Below are 17,168 nucleotides of genomic sequence, written 5' to 3'. Positions count from 1 at the left end.
ATCAATGTAGCTTTAATATTTTTGACACAAAATTTAAAAAAAAGCCAGTATCCTGTACGTTTGTGCTATACAGTACACGGAAAATCTTTGCTGAGGGCGCCACCAGCATCTTCACCAGGCCAATGTAAACACCGGAGTTTATAGTGAGGATACAGCTTACCAGGAAATATAACGACTTTGATGAAAGAAATAAGAGATGTATTCAATTTCAGTATACTTTAATAGAAAAAATTACAAGACATTGTACCATCGTACATTTCAATTTGTGCAATAGTGACCCCTCCAATTAAAGACCACCTATTCTGTGGTCCCAAATTAACATTATGTCTTATCTTTATTATTCTAATTAGAGACTAAAGCAGCTAAAGACCATAAAAACCCCAGTCCCAAAAGTGGAGGGAGACCTGTATTTTAATAATATTTGATTGTATAAAGATTTGGTCCTCATATTTCATTGTTTCTATGATAACTAATTTGAATCTTCATTGATAGAATTTATATATAATAAGTATCCAGGAAAACGAATTCAATGCATAGAGAAGTATGCATATAATACCTCTATGTCCAGTGGAGGGAATTATCGTGTGTTGCATACAATAACATTCAGTTTTAATCTTTTCATAGTTTAGATGGCTCTATTGTATCTGTACTTGCATGTACACCATTCAACCAGTTGATTAACATCTCATTTACCTCTTTAGGTCTGAAAGTCAAGAAAATTGCATAACATTTATTATCATAGATTGAAAAATACAAATTTTCAAGATTCAATATTTAAGAACTTTAATTAGTGTATATATAATGTACATAATTTTTTGTGCTTGATAGATTAAGTGAGATGAAAACAATAAACAACAAATATACAATACTGTATATAAAATAGTAAAATGAAAATGAGTAAAATGGGAGCCTATCTGAACATTAGGCCCTATAAAAAATATTATTAGTTTATCACCCTATCTGGGCAGAAAAGTGATGAGGGAGGGAGGCTTTTTTTTAAAGCCAAATATCACCCTTGGGTTGTTTTCTGGTGCGTTGATATTCAAAAAAACATGATTTAGATAATGTAAACAATATCTACTAACTATTTAATAAAATAAATGAAAAAAATAAAAAAAAATTTTCAGAAAAATGTTTTTTTCCAGTACCATAGAAGACATGAGTGGGCAGGTGATAAACTAATAATTTTTTTTATTGGGCCTAAGCTGACCCTTGGAAACCCATATCGGGTATAAACCCATCAGCTGTGTTTTAACCTAATGAAAACCACCTGATGTATAAACCCGTCTGGGTAATAAACTGAACCTGGAATACCTACATGTACATACACGCCCCAACTTTCAAATAAATTTTTTTGCAAAGTCTTTTGCAAAGCCCCTAATTTTTCTATGAATGTTCAAATTGAAGGTCATCCAGGAGTCGCACGTCCTTTTAGTGACAGTAGTAGGTAACATCAATGATACTTATAATAAAGCTGTACTTTATGTTACTTATTTTCAGCATACTGTTGTTTTGAAGAAAATGTTTTACAGTAGTTCACATATTTTTAACTTTAATCTGTAGGTTCCATTGCAAGTGGGTTGTGTGGATCCGCAGCCGGGTTCTGTTCCAAGATCACAGTCTACCCACTCGACCTTATCAAGAAAAGACTGCAAGTGCAAGGATTTGAAGAGGCCCGTAAGTCCTTTGGTTCTGTTCAGAAGTGTTCTAGTCTGTTAGATTGCATATGCTCCATAGCTAGGCATGAGGGCTTAGGCTGTCTCTTATACACATCTAGATGTGTTCTGTTTTTATCGATGAGGGAGGAACTGTTTATATTTGGCTAGTAATAGTAAATATTGTATAAAAAGTGGTTTAATTTTATAGATTTTTCTTTTTGCCCTAATTTGTGATGCATTTTCCTTTATAATTAATGTTTCGTGGGTTATTTTATAATCTTATTCATGTTGGTGTTTTAGTTAAGGCATACATTAATTTGTTTCATTTGATATCTTGTATGTTTTTTTTATCTATTTGCATTTGTAAATTCAGATAATATTCAACATTTCTGTGTTGCCTTCTGTGTGTGTTTTATTATGTATTTTCATCATTATCCAATATAAAAATTAGGATACACATTGTTTAATTCAATAATTTGTATACCCAAGTTAATACCGTAATTTATATGTTACTGCAAAATGAGCTTGGTAAAAATTAGACTGGATTCCAGTCCCTAACCTTAGTTTTAATCAGTGAAAAAAGTTTAAAATAAATCGATTTTGGCACCAATGACGTTCCATATTACATATTTGCCTGGAATTCCATAGTATAGTATACTTTTTCTGGGATAAGCTAAAAAGTTTCCAAAGTTTCCCGATATAACCAGACGTTGATGGCATTCTTCGAAAGTCTGACTAGTCTTTCTCTAACACTAGGAAAAACAATTAGACTTGTGGCAAGTCTAGGTAAGAGTGCCCTTTATTATGTCCTATTAATTGGTAATGGAAAGACATTTAAAAAAAAAATTAAAACCACTGCATTCATGCATAAATTTCATTTATTCTTAGACATTTCGTTTTTATCAAATTTTAAGGTTTTTGTGTTAATGTTTTAAAAATTATTCATTGTTAGACATTTCTTTTTTATAAAATTTTAAGGTTTTTTAGGTTAATGATTTAAAAATTAAAACCACTGCAATCAGGCATAAATTTCATTCATTGTTCGATTGTTAGGAACATCCAATTTCATAGACTCCTTTGCAACGACGAGAATTAAATTGAATTAAATATAAATGGAAAAATTATAATTTCTTTGGATTATTTTTTGTTCATTCCTAATACTGTACAATATATTTAAATATGCCGTATGTGAATGTCATCAAATGTAGCTTTAATATTTTTGACACAAAATTTAAAAAAAAGCCAGTATCCTGTACGTTTGTGCTATACCTGTCTCTTATACACATCTAGATGTGTATAAGAGACAGATATTACAGCAGTATTCCCAAAAGACAACGCCAGTCAGGCGAGACTTGTTTTATTACCTTGTCTTGTGAACCTGCTGCCTGCCGATAATGATGATTTTGAATAAAATACTAATTTAATTTTTGGCCAGTTAGTAAACTTGCCTCCACAAAAAAATTAATATTTCAGAATAAATTAATTTATTTCTAATTTGGACCCCCCACCATGTCTATATTTCTTCCTCAATCGATTTGTATGAACATTTATCAATCCCCTATACTACACTGTTTACGTTCATCAATAGAACTTTATTTTTATTTATTTTTTCTCAGCCTAAATGCTTTGGATTAATCCATTTTGCTATGAAAGAAAACATAATTTTTTTTTGTTCTTACCCCCCTCTGAGTCAGCTACTCTCGGATATCTTGCTGCTCCCCTAAGGGTCTCTTCATGTCTGAGCTACCCGGTAGACCGGTACCAGCTATCTCTTTTCTGCCCACAACAGGGCTGTATGAACCAGTACACCTGGGTAAAGCTGCATTCACACCGAACTGAAATGCGTATAACGTTTTCGATGTGTGTCTAATACGCACCTCTATTCTTTACCACTGCTTCGATTTTCGTTTCGTTGGACATACGAACCGGATTCGGTGTGAATCTACGTTAACCTCCTACTTATCTCGAAAGATGTGCTAGATCCTGTACTAGGGATTATACTTATGTTGCAGTTAGATGTAGGTAACACAATATTTTATTTACAATTGTGCGTAGGTTTAAGGGCACATTGAAAAAATTATTAGATTATCACTCTTTTTGAAAAAAATCGATGAGGGAGGGCGGTTTTTTAAAAATTATTTATTAGAACAATAGATTATTTCGCTTCTGTTTTTATCGATGAGGGAGGAACTGTTTATATTTGGCTAGTAATAGTAAATATTGTATAAAAAGTGGTTTAATTTTATAGATTTTTCTATTTGCCCTAATTTGTGATGCATTTTCCTTTATAATTAATGTTTCGTGGGTTATTTTATAATCTTATTCATGTTGGCGTTTTAGTTAAGGCATAAATTAATTTGTTTCATTTGATATCTTGTATGTTTTTTTTATCTATTTGCATTTGTAAATTCAGATAATATTCAACATTTCTGTGTTGCCTTCTGTGTGTGTTTTATTATGTATTTTCATCATTATCCAATATAAAAATTAGGATACACATTGTTTAATTCAATAGTTTGTATACATAATATGTAATTTATATGTTAGTGCAAAATGAGCTTGGTAAAAATTAGACTGGATTCCAGTCCCTAAACTTAGTTTTAATCAGTGAAAAAAGTTTAAAATAAATCGATTTTGGCACCAATGACGTTCCATATTACATATTTGCCTGGAATTCCATAGTATAGTATACTTTTCTGGGATAAGCTAAAAAGTTTCCAAAGTTTCCCGATATAACCAGATGTTGATGGCATTCTTCGAAAGTCTGACTAGTCTTTCTCTAATACTAGGAAAAACAATTAGACTTGTGGCAAGTCTAGGTAAAAGTGCCCTTTATTATGTCCTATTAATTGGTAATGGAAAGACATTAAAAAAAAAAATTAAAACCACTGCATTCATGCATAAATTTCATTTATTCTTAGACATTTTGTTTTTATCAAATTTTAAGGTTTTTTAGGTTAATGATTTAAAAATTAAAACCACTGCAATCATGCATAAATTTCATTCATTGTTCGATTGTTAGGAACATCCAATTTCATAGACTCCTTTGCAACGACGAGAATTAAATTGAATTAAATATAAATGGAAAAATTATAATTTCTTTGGATTATTTTTTGTTCATTCCTAATACTGTACAGTATATTTAAATATGCTGTATGTGAATGTCATCAATGTAGCTTTAATATTTTTGACACAAAATAAAAAAAAAAGCCAGTATCCTGACTTCCTGTACGTTTGTGCTATACAGTACACGGAAAATCTTTGCTGAGGGCGCCACCAGCATCTTCACCAGGCCAATGTAAACACCGGAGTTTATAGTGAGGATACAGCTTACCAGGAAATATAACGACTTTGATGAAAGAAATAAGAGATGTATTCAATTTCAGTATACTTTAATAGAAAAAATTACAAGACATTCTACCATCGTACATTTCCAATTAAAGACCACCTATTCTGTGGTCCCAAATTAACATTATGTCTTATCTTTATTATTCTAATTAGAGACCAAAGCAGTATTTTAATAATATTTGATTGTATAAAGATTTGGTCCTCATATTTCATTGTTTCTATGATAACTAATTTGAATCTTCATTGATAGAATTTATAAGTAATATCAAAGAAAGTATCCAGGAAAACGAATTCAATGCATAGAGACATATGCATATAATACCTCTATGTCCAGTGGAGGGAATTATCTTGTGTTGCATACAATAACATTCAGTTTTAATCTTTTCATAGTTTAGATGGCTCTATTGTATCTGTACTTGCATGTACACCATTCAACCAGTTGATTAACATCTCATTTACCTCTTTAGGTCTGAAAGTCAAGAAAATTGCATAACATTTATTATCATAGATTGAAAAATACAAATTTTCAAGATTCAATATTTAAGAACTTTAATTAGTGTATATATAATGTACATAATTTTTTGTGCTTGATAGATTAAGTGAGATGAAAACAATAAACAACAAATATACAATACTGTATATAAAATAGTAAAATGAAAATGAGTAAAATGGGAGCCTATCTGAACATTAGGCCCTATAAAAGGGAGGCTTTTTTTTAAAGCCAAATATCACCTTTGGGTTGTTTTCTGGTGCGTTGATATTCAAAAAAACATGATTTAGATAATGTAAACAATATCTACTAACTATTTAATAAAATAAATGAAAAAAATAAATTTAAAAAAAAACCAATTTTTTTTCAAGAAAATTTTTTTTTCCAGTACCATAGAAGATATGCATGCGGAGGTGATAAACTAATAATTTTGTTTTATTGGGCCTTAGAGTTAAACAGGCCTATCAAAACAATTGACTTTTTAGTCCATGCAAGACGTATCTAAAATCATTGAACCCTGACCTTTCAACTTGTGTCCAATGGTTGCAGACTTCGATATGACCTCGTTTTAAGTTTGGAATCTGGAAAAAAAAACAAAAAAAAAAAACAATTGAGATATGAATCAGTTTTTAGAAAGCATAGAATAGAAAATAGAAATTGAACAATAGTGGGCTCACTCACCCATTTCTCCATATGTTTGCTTGATGCTGGCGTGAGAACAGTATCACGACCAGCTGTGATCATTAGGGACGGTGCATATATCTAATAAAAAACAAAAGAAACCCATTCAGACACAAGTTACTGTTTTGTAGAACATAAAACAAAATCTTTCCTTCATTTAATTTTTTCAAATTTCTCAAATTATTTTTTATACATTTTTATAACTGGATACTGATAGCAATTTGTATATGTGTTTATGAGACATTCCAACACTGCATTTTGGTTCTCATGATAAGTTACATTTTTAAACAAAACTGTACCTTTCTTCCTGCAGCTTTGCACATCCATTTCCAGTTGGCCTCAATATTACGATACCAGTTCAAGGGACCCCTGTAGTAGCAGTACAAGAGATTACCGTTACTTTCAAATTTGCTGTAGTAATTAAGAGCTTTTAAAAACAGAATACGGAATTCCAATGTAGGTCCAATTTGCAATCAGGCAATGGAACAAAAAACAAGGTTCTACCACGAGATTGGGGAGGGGTGGCACTTTAATATAATTGCATTATTTACAAGCAGCACCTGTTCAAAAAGAACAACTTTTATGTTCTTTTGAAAAACGCCCTCTAGTACTTGTGTAGTACTTTTCGAGATAGGACTGTATTTCAACAAACCCAGAGAGTTGGAACTCTTGCAGTTGTATTCTCTTTGATAAAAGTTATTGTAGAGGACAATCAGAGGTAGCGCCAGGGGTCGGGGAGAGCCCCCTCACCTTTGGGGAGAAAACCACAATTCGGCAGGGAAAAAGTGACACCTGACCATGCCTACTTTTTTCGTTGGGGAAATCGGGGGCCCCCCCATCGGGGAGCTTGGACCCCTGTCAGGCAAATCCTGGCGCCACCACTGGAGACAACTATACATTTTCAGAATGTACAGTAAATGATTTTGTACCTAAAGCCACTCTTTTTAAACTGCTTGATGTAATACTGCAGGTCCTCCTCCGTTAGCATCACACTTCTTGCGACGTTGTCAGGTGATCCAACAAGCAAGCCACCTGTATTTTAAACAAATATCATTAACCACCTGTATTTACATTATCACCTGTATTTACATTACCACCTGTATTTAAAACAAATATCATTAACCACAAGCTAGGCAGTCGCAAATCTATGACAAAGGACTTTTCAGCTAAGCCCCGCCCCTTAAATATTATATTCATAAGTTCCCACAAAACTAATGTTAAAACATACGCAAACATGTACGTTTGTGGAACAACACGTGTGTTTGTTATATATGCACATATTCTTGGCAATTGTTTTTTAAACAACAGACTGTTGTTTTGTAAAGCGCCCTCCACAGAGTGTGCCTAGCTTTAGATATTTGCTTGTGAACTGCAATATATTATATGCAGTATTATATGGGCCCCATCATAAGATTAGCATTTTGTAGCTAGAAGAGGACATGCTCATATCTATGGTCAATTGACATAAACCTATGTTGTGTGTATGGTGTTTATGTCGATTGACCTTAATATAAGCAATCACAGTTCTACCAGTGGCAGATCCAAGGGGGCCCAGCCGGCACAGGGTCCTCCCAAATTTTTAAAAATATACAAAAAATGGAGTAAAAATGAAAATTCAGTCTGGCCATGATCATTATTTTCCTTACCTCAGTCCCAACCATGGTGAGCCTGAGGTGGTATAGACTCTCTATCTGTAAAAGTCAATTTCTGGGCCCCCTCTATTTCAAATTCCTGGATCCGTCAATGACTATGAATTGGCTTATTCAGAGTTTACTACCAATGATTATTTATGAAAAATAAAACAAAACACTACTTACCCCGTTCCCGAACATTGCCTGTGGAAATTTTCAAGTTTTGTGGAGATTTTAAAGCATCCTGAACCAAAAAAAAAAAAATTACAATCTATGCAGTCTGTATTAATAGAATTTGTATTTTAGTTATAAAATATGACTATAGTCATGGGTAAATACATAATTACCAAATGACAGTTTTTATACATTTTACCTTCGGGTCTCTCGATCGAAACATAATCTTGAATGTTCGCTCTAAATCACCTTCAAACTCAGCCTCTGCGACTCCCTGCAAGTGAGAAAAGTCAATATGAATTGCTATAGAAAGTACATTAGGAAAACACCACACAGTAACACTGTACTGTAAGTGAAATAAATTGATGATGGATACACATTATATTATGCCTAGTCAAATACATTATAAAAATCACTTGGCTGAAATACGATGTGGACGGAGGTCAAAGTAAGTTTGCAGAACATCAGGTTATGACCACCAGAAAACTTCAAATCCACTCAACTGATGATCATCAGAGTAAGAACATATTATACAAAAGGAAAAAATATATATGTGAACATGAAACAGAAAATTTGATAATCTGGCCAGAGGTTTTCAAAGTGACAAAAACCTTGTGGCTTTCTACAACGAAGTCTTCAAATGTCAATAATTATGAATAAATATAACGCGACTGATATTTGATAATGTAACAAACACATGTACTAAAATCAAACTCATTTTATATCGCATTTCAGCAGGGATCATAAAGACATAGTTCACAATTCTTTCGAAGAGATGTTTCTTGTGTGCTTCGCGGTTGAGTTGTCTGTAGCCGGTCTAAAGGAGTGACTAAATCATGTGAGTGTATAACATTATGGAAAATATGAATAAAACGTAAAATTGTGAGAGATTAAAGGAGGAAGGATTCATTGTGCGACGGTTGTTCGTGGCAGTGAGTGTCCAGCTTTACTCATACACTTCAATTAAATCAACTGTACTCACTGGTGTTTGAAAGTACATCTGATAATCAAATCGTCCTGGGTCCTTTTGCATCGCGTGCCATGGGTTGCTCTTTGGGTTTGGCGGAAAGAATGGTGTATTTAGCCCTGCAACACATCTAAAAATGTAAGGAAATAATAATAATAATTCATAGATTAAAGAAAGAACACTTTATATCTGTTCAGTAGAGGTCAGTGTCTTTAGGCTACCCTGCTATAATACCAAGCGTGGCACCAGGATTTGTCTGACGGGTGTCCGATGTCCCCGACGAGGGGGCAGGGGGGCAAATATTCTCATCGCTCAAAAGTGTTCCGGAGGTGAGGGCTTATTTAATCTGCTTTAGAGTCTACTAATATGTAGAAAATACTTATACTTTTTTGTGGTTTTTCTCCCCTATTGGGGTTTTGGTCCCCTGGCCCCCGCTAACGCCACCCCTACTATATACCTTATTCTTTCAGGATACATCAGAGCTAAGTTCCAGACAACAGCTCCACCCCAATCATGCCCCACTATACTGGCTTGAGGTAGGCCTAGCACATCCATCAGTCCAATAACATCCTGAAATAACACATAAATAAATGAAAATCTCAGAGCAGACATGAAAAAAACAATTAGATAAAAATCCCAGTCATGGAAGCTGCACACCTATAGACTTAGGTATAAAACAGACTACCCCTTCCCAAGCCTCATAAGAAGGGTCTCAAATGATGCACTTTGCTGGATTAAACCCTCTTGGTCCCAACTTCGACTCGAAATGGATTGAAGTCTTGGCTATCCAACTTTGACCGCTGTCAAAATTTACTAACGAAAAAAATAGGCTGTTTTCAAATCGCTGTTCTGTGTAAATTCTGGCCCCAAAACTTTTGAAAGTTTTTGTACGCATGTGTCAAGCTTGTTTATCTCGGAGTTAAAAAAAAAACTGACATCATGCTTTTTATGGGAATGGCCGCACAGGATGTTTATTTTACAGGCGATAGAGCGATCAAGTTACATTTCAATTTTTACAGCGATGAAGGTGAATCCTGCAGTAGTTTGACATGCCTATCAGAGGTGATAATGGGCAGGCGATAAGCAGTGATGACGGCTGGGATGATGTTGATGGTTATGGGCCTAAGCCTAGAGAGGCTATGCTATAGTCAAAGGATTGGAATGGAAAAATTGTGCTTATAATAATGCATGTTTGGGAAAGTAATTCACATAACCATGTCTATTGTGAATGTTTTTATTACTTTGTTACTATTTTATAGTGCTAATTGTTCTTTTTCAAGAGAACTTTTTGCCAGTGATTTATACTAGGCCTATAAGCATTTTTCTATCATCATTTTTTATTAGAACTACAAAAAAAAATTCTAAAAATATGAATTATACATCAAGTGAAAGCTTATTCCATAAGGAACATTTGTTTTTAAATACATACTTTTTGTAAAAATACAGAAAGTTCTCAAAAAGTAATCAGAAAGGCGTAAACTCACATACCCAAAATAATTTGGGAATCAAGGGTTTGCACTGCAAAAATAATCTGGGATCAAGAGGGTTAAAACATTTTTTTGCCTCAAAATTTGTACTCACCCCACACAGCTTTTCCTGTGTGTAGGCTTCAATATCTGTAAAGATAAGACATACAACAATATTTAAACTTATCTAATGTAAGAGTGAGTGGCATGCATAAAGGTCTTGGACTTCTGATCTTGAAATGGGGAGTTTCAGACTGATGCTCGATGAATTCCTTGTGTCCTTGAGCAAGGCACTTAAATTAATTTGCCTCTCTCCACCCAGGAGTATAAATGGGTGCATGGTAGGATGGAATGGCATTGAACATATGGGTTAGCAACATGACTAGGGATACTCCCCACAGAGCATAAAATGTGCAGGCTATAGCCAAGTCAGTATCCAGTGACCAGAGAATAATGATACCAGTGCCTTGAACTGTGAAATGTGCTATATAAATTCTAAAACAAAATGTAACAAAATATCTTTCTACATTAAGCCATGGAGGTATATTTTATATCTCCATGATTAAGCTAAGCCTAAATTGTATATACCTAAAATAGGGACCAAATCAATAAAACTCACCTGGTGGATTGCTGCTGTCCCCATAACCTCTCTGGTCCAAAGCTATCACCCGGTAGCCTGCATTGCCCAGGGCTGGTATCTATAGTAAGAAATATAAGATTATACATATGATATATTCATAGAGATTAGTTCTGCCAGATAAAACCCAAGATTTTTTTACCTGGTAACGCCAAGAGTACCAACTTTCCGGGAAGCCGTGGCAGAAGATGACAGGTGGGCCACTTCCATAATCAACGTAATGAATGCGTATTCCATCCTTCAGGTCAACGTTGCAGTGCGATACCTTACTCGGCTGTGCAGCAAGAGGTCTGGGGGTTTTAAAGACCTATATGAATGACAATATTGACAATGGTCAAAATTCTTAATTTAATTTCTGTATTGCTGATGCGCTATGCCACAGTCGCTGGTACGGCCATCTTTCAGCGCAGTGAGGTTGACACATGGCCAAGGCGGATCGCATAATCTGATGTTGACAGACCACATTAATGAGGTCGTCCACTTATTTCTTGGTGGAATGTTGTGAGAGTGAACCCCTGCAGATTCAACCTGAATCCAGAAGTTGCCTCTGACCTCACCACCTGATCTCGCAGGACACACCCACCATGTAGCTGCTTTTCAACAGTCTAACCCCAAAATGCAGGGAAAATGCCTCTAAAAGTGGTTAGCGCATCGGTTGTGGCTTGGACTCCCAACCTTGAGGTCGAGGGTTTGAAACTCTCGCTGTGCAAATTGCTTGTGTCCTTGGGCGGCACTTTATCTACGTTTGCCTCTCTCCACCCAGGAGTACAAGTGGGTACCTGGTAGGTTCCAACACAACTGTGCTGATTACTAGCTGCAATATTATGTGTTCCATATGTGTTTGATCCAATGACCGGGGTAGTAATGTGAACCGCTTAGAGGTTTTGTGTATGAAGCGCTATATAAGAACGACATATTATTAATCATTATTATTATTAAAAGATGATTTCACCGGCCCCGTTTATCATTTTCACCTGCCCATTTTGTCATTACGTTTAACGTAATAACAGTATGATATGTTAACAAGTTTACAATTCTAATAATTCATTATTCTATACACGATTTATATGCCTCGTTTGATAAAATTTCACATAAATGTGGTAGTAACATACATCAATGCCTGTGGCCTCTTTCAGTTCATTTAATGCTTTATCCACATCTCGCACCAGGATAGTTTGTATACCAAGTTCTTTGGCTGGTTTTAAATTTTGCCCAAGATCATCAAGGAAGACAGCCTAGAATAAAGGGAAAAACATTAGCATTTAATTCCTGATCTGTTCATACTATTAAGTTTCATGGGACAAGTGCCTGTGATTTGCCCTTATATGGGTATAGACATGACATGACCATGACCATATTTGGGTATGATATGATATCACAATGATCATATATGGCAAATCACATATTTGTCACAGGAAATTATACAGTGTAAACAGATCTTTAGGTCAGGCTAAAGAAATACATGTACTGTATTTAGTTTCTTTTTGCATTCCCCTATATGTACTTTCTTTTTTAAACTTTTAATCCCCCCTCCCCCAGTCAGGTGGTGTTGGAACTCTGGTCCCCCCCCCCCCCCCCACCACCGCATGCAAATCCTGCTGCCACCCCTGTGTGAGTGGAGTCCATTTCCTGCAATAAGAATTTGACCAAGATGCAAATTACAAGCACATTTTTAAGACCCTGGTCACATGGTCATCCCCTGATCTCATCCCTAATCAACTACAGCATACCTCAGAGGGTTTCACTTGCAGCCTGTCACAGGTCAATCTGTAGATCTCTGGGTCAGGTTTGCGAAGCCCCACTCGGCACGACTCAATTATCTCATCCAGACAGGATTTTAACGACATCATAAAATGTGAATGAGGTCGATTTGATGATGTATCGTCAATGTAATTATTTGTTAGAACACAAGTCTTCAAACCTAATAAAAGAAATGATTAATCATGTTTCGTAAGTCCTCATAAAAGATATAGACATTAATTATAATGTTTTTACATTTTATTATGTATGGATCATAATAATAACAATAAACACTAACAATAATATTAATAATAATAATGATAACAATAACAATAGCGCTAACTTGGACGTAAGGGGAATATCTTTTGTGTTATTTTCCCCTTAATGTTGTTTTTTTAATTGTTCTCTAATTTCTCCATTGTCTAAGTTTTCTTTAAGGTTGGTTTCAGCAACATAATAATACTAATAATAATATTAATAATAATAACAATTCCAATAATAATAATAATAATAAATAATAATAATAATAATAAGTTGGTTTTTTCTCCTATTTTTCAACCTTTTTCATTTTACGTGGTGTACTGCAAGCTTCAAAATATTTATCTTTTTCATGTTTGTTATTTATGTATTGTTTGCCCCAAAGTATTATAAAATAAAATAAATAATAAAATAATAACAATAAGAATAATAATAATAATAACAAAAATAATAATAATAATAATAATAATGAAATATACTACTACTATTAAATAATAATAATGATATTTATGTGTAATTTTCCTACACAAGGCCATGATAATATATCACAACCTATACAACTAAATGGGAATGATGGTATTCTATCTAACACATAAATGGGCATGACAGTGTAATCACACCCATATATAGGCAAATCACATGATATATGTAGTGAGGTTTACCAGCTTGTTTCAAAGCAATGAGAGCTTGCAGCATCCCAGCAACAGGTTTAACACTGTGCATCTCACTCCACATCGACTCTGGACGGAAACTTGATGGCAGTTTAAGCCCTTCATCTTTGGCTGCTTCCTGGCATTCAGCCTCAAATTCCCGGTAAAACTTCATCGATAAGGGAAGAAAATGCCAGGCCAGAGTATATTAATTATTCATAGACTATATTTTCACAAATATCAACACAAGACCTCTATCAATTTGATAATCCACCAGTTATCAAGTGGGGTAGCCTGGACAAAATTAAGAAGGAGGCTTACTTTGCTAACCGACGTCTCAAAGCGCTCGAATGGTGGGCTAGCTCGTACAATAACTTTCTTCTCCTCGTGTCTGAGCTACAGTGCCAACTACTCTCGTCTGTCCACAACAGGGGCTATATGGACTAGTACACCGGGGTAACTCCCTTATCACCTCAAAATATGTACTGGGTTCTTTAAAAAATCCAGAAACATAGGCGAGCATGCTGTTCAAACCAGCGCCGATGGCTATAGGTTGTTGTAGGTCATTAAACTTGCTAATAAGAAATCGTAAGAAATAATGGGAGGCTATTGCCTGGTTCTCACAAGAGCCCTAGTATCCGGATCGGGAGCTAACCGTTAGTACCTGCGTGAGAACACCCGATCGGTTAGCGCTAACCGTTAGCAGTAGCCGGATACCGCTAACGGTTAGCAAGCGCTATCGGTTAGCAAGTTGAGCGCATTTCTATCATCAATCAATCACACAACGCGTTTACAATTTTCAGTTTCTTATTGGCCAGTAATTCAATCATCATATTTTTGGTATCCAGATCGGGATTTTCTTGTATGGACGCACGGCAGCTAACGGTTAGCAGGATCTGGATCCTGCTAACCATGTGAGAACATAGCCTAAGTTTGTTACCATTATTTAGTATATTAACTGATGACCTTACCTGGGTTACTGATATTTCTCCCCTTTCCATTCTGCAAAAAGAATTGTGAGGGCGCCCTCTGATCATCACACTCTCCAAAAAGAATCTAGAATAGACAGATGTATTTCAAAATCTCTTAATGAATGTAATTGATATTGCCATAAAAAGTAGTCATGGATCTACAATAAATCTGTACAGAATAACATTTTTTGTATATGTTTATTTTGTAAGATAAAGCAACAAATACTGTACCATCATTGCATCAAACTTCACCAAAAAGATCTAGGGCCTAGTTATAGATTAAATATTAACAAGATTGATAAACCCCACCCCTTGGGTTTTGTTGCTATGGCAAAATGACATTTCACCAATAGTGCGTAGGCGTGTTCTTGGTCCATCCTGATTTGTTTGATTGACTATGACTATGTGAATTAAGGTACCCAACACTGCTTATCTCAGCTGAGACACGTGACACCGAGACTGTGGTCTAGAAGTCTCTAAAACTCTCTTTTAATTAAACGAACTATACAATTCTAATCATACCCTGGAAAACCTAGACTTTCTGCGTATCTTCTAAGGCCTCTTTGTGGCTGTTCCAGGATCACGCCTCCTAGGTCAAATATGACTGCTTTCACTGCTGGTGTCGATGGCTTCATGTTTGAGCACGATGCGGCTGACAAAAGATCGCGGGACCTCGACAACAAGCATCGATTTCTGGCTAAGTTTGACAGGGCTTTCCAGTAAACAAAAGACGTTGAATGTAATAGACCAAACATTTGCCTGTACTACATTAATATAGCATTAAATATCAATGCCATAAAGACATTTGACGAACAAAACTTCAGCCAAAGGAAACGTGTAAGCTAGTGAAATCCAGGGATCTAGTTGGTCGCAAGGCCCGCCTTCTTGTTTACATGTCACAGGTGATTGAGCATCGTACTAAAATAGAGGGCGCTATGTGAACTTCCGACGTTCCGACGGAGTCTTCAGAGCAACGCGACCACTGCTTGGGTATTTTCTTGGGTATTTTGACTTGGTCTTCTTGGGTATTCCGTTCAAATCCTTGGGTATTTTATTTCTACTAAGAAAATTAAATATTTTTGTCATAGAGGAAGAATTAAGAAGTAACAAAGTATATTTCAGTCCATTCAAGTAAGCAAAACTCAACGAAGTGCACATAACATTGTTAATTGACTGTTATTGCTATAAACATGAGTTCAGAATTGTTTACTTGTGATTTGCGTTGCCATTGATCTTACCTAATTAATGCATTACATATTGAAACTTGGTACCGTACTCGCGCGAAGAAGCGCCCCGTTTGAATAAGCGCCCCTCTCAAATAACCGCCCTTCCTAACGTGAAAATTTCCTTAAGCGCCCCGTTTGAATAAGCGCCCCATTCTAATTTGAATAAGTGCCCCGGTCAATAATATTATAAGATTTTCTTTTTAGCAAGTCAATAAGCCAATCAATACTGGACTGTGCTGTGCGAAACACATTCTTTTTTTAAGTCAATACCAAAATGAGGATATTTCTCTTGGACATGAGAGCTCCGATCCCTGGACAGACAGTATATTTCCAACTTTACACTTTTTATATATTTGTCTATCCTCTTTTTCTTTTTCCGACCTTTAACACATTCTCATCTGAGTTTTAAAGAAAAAATACATTGATCCTGCCATCCTGTTAATCTCATTTGGCCGATGGCCAACAAGCTAACCACTACCCCCACCATTAATTGCATCTGCTATTTTGCTGCTATGTAAATAATCACGCATTCTTGTCGTGAGCCATGTTCTCTGGAGGATTATTTTTTCCGCCTAACCACCATCGTAATCCCCTTTTCATTCAAAAAGTGCCTATTGAATTTAATAATTTTCCATAAGAACTCCTCGATTTTCATCTATTTCCATAAGCGCCCCCTCAATTTCCACTCTGTTTTCGTAAGCGCCCCGTTCAAATAAGCGCCCCGTTTGAATAAGCGCCACTCAGAAAGTGCAAAAAATATTTTAAGCGCCCGGGCGCTTATTCGCGTGAGTACGGTAAGTGATGTACCTGGATGTAAGTAACTGATAACACTACTGAGGGCGTATTTTTCTATCCGTATTATCACCTCATGAATATTAATTTTAATAATTAACACAAACAATTACAATAAAAATGGTTTATAGAATGAACCAAAATGGGAACTATACATGCGATGCGAAAAACACGTTTTTTTCAAATGTTAACTCATTTTCTGGAAGCTTGTGTAATTTTGGGCAATTTTTGTTGAATCTTGGGTAATTTCGATCCAGTCATTGGCCGGGTATATCAAAAATTGATTGGTCACGTTGCCTCAGAGTCACGGTTCAAAGTAATCCGAGATTTTGTAAAAAAATGGGGGAAACAATAGCACGTAGTGATGAAAGACAAAGACAGAACACTGGTGTAGAAACGGTTGCGTTTCTGTATGAGTTTTGTAATTGAAAATAGGTGGCGCACAGCGAAATGCCCAGTTGTCGGAACCACGCTAATGA

General features: G+C 35.4%; 1 protein-coding gene across 2 annotated transcripts; it reads right to left on the bottom strand.

Annotated features, from left to right (window-relative positions):
* Positions 1 to 201: 201 nt before the first annotated feature.
* LOC117113019 (bifunctional epoxide hydrolase 2-like) lies at positions 202 to 15,565 on the bottom strand. 2 transcript variants are annotated; one of them, XR_004446135.1, is made up of 18 exons: positions 15,194 to 15,565; positions 14,672 to 14,756; positions 13,713 to 13,869; positions 12,783 to 12,973; positions 12,165 to 12,287; positions 11,195 to 11,359; positions 11,035 to 11,113; positions 10,531 to 10,565; positions 9,407 to 9,519; positions 8,965 to 9,079; positions 8,182 to 8,256; positions 7,995 to 8,052; positions 7,107 to 7,209; positions 6,477 to 6,546; positions 6,178 to 6,258; positions 6,019 to 6,077; positions 5,107 to 5,475; positions 202 to 297 (listed from the first exon to the last, which is right to left on the bottom strand). XR_004446135.1 is itself a non-coding variant. In XM_033256237.1 (17 exons), the coding sequence occupies exons 1-17, from the start codon at positions 15,424 to 15,426 to the stop codon at positions 5,391 to 5,393; spliced, it is 1,827 nt and encodes a 608-aa protein (XP_033112128.1). In that variant the 5' UTR covers positions 15,427 to 15,565; the 3' UTR covers positions 3,949 to 5,390. The 2 variants fall into 2 exon arrangements, 1 of the variants encoding a protein (XP_033112128.1); XM_033256237.1 differs by lacking the exon at positions 202 to 297 and having other exon boundaries at positions 3,949 to 5,475.
* Between the last annotated feature and the right edge of the window lie 1,603 nt (positions 15,566 to 17,168).

The sequence above is a fragment of the Anneissia japonica genome, unplaced genomic scaffold (assembly GCF_011630105.1).
Source record: "Anneissia japonica isolate Jap-2015-1 unplaced genomic scaffold, ASM1163010v1 scaffold284968_len87806_cov120, whole genome shotgun sequence".
NCBI lineage: Eukaryota > Metazoa > Echinodermata > Crinoidea > Comatulida > Comatulidae > Anneissia > Anneissia japonica.
This window is presented reverse-complemented; position numbering and strand designations above follow the sequence as displayed.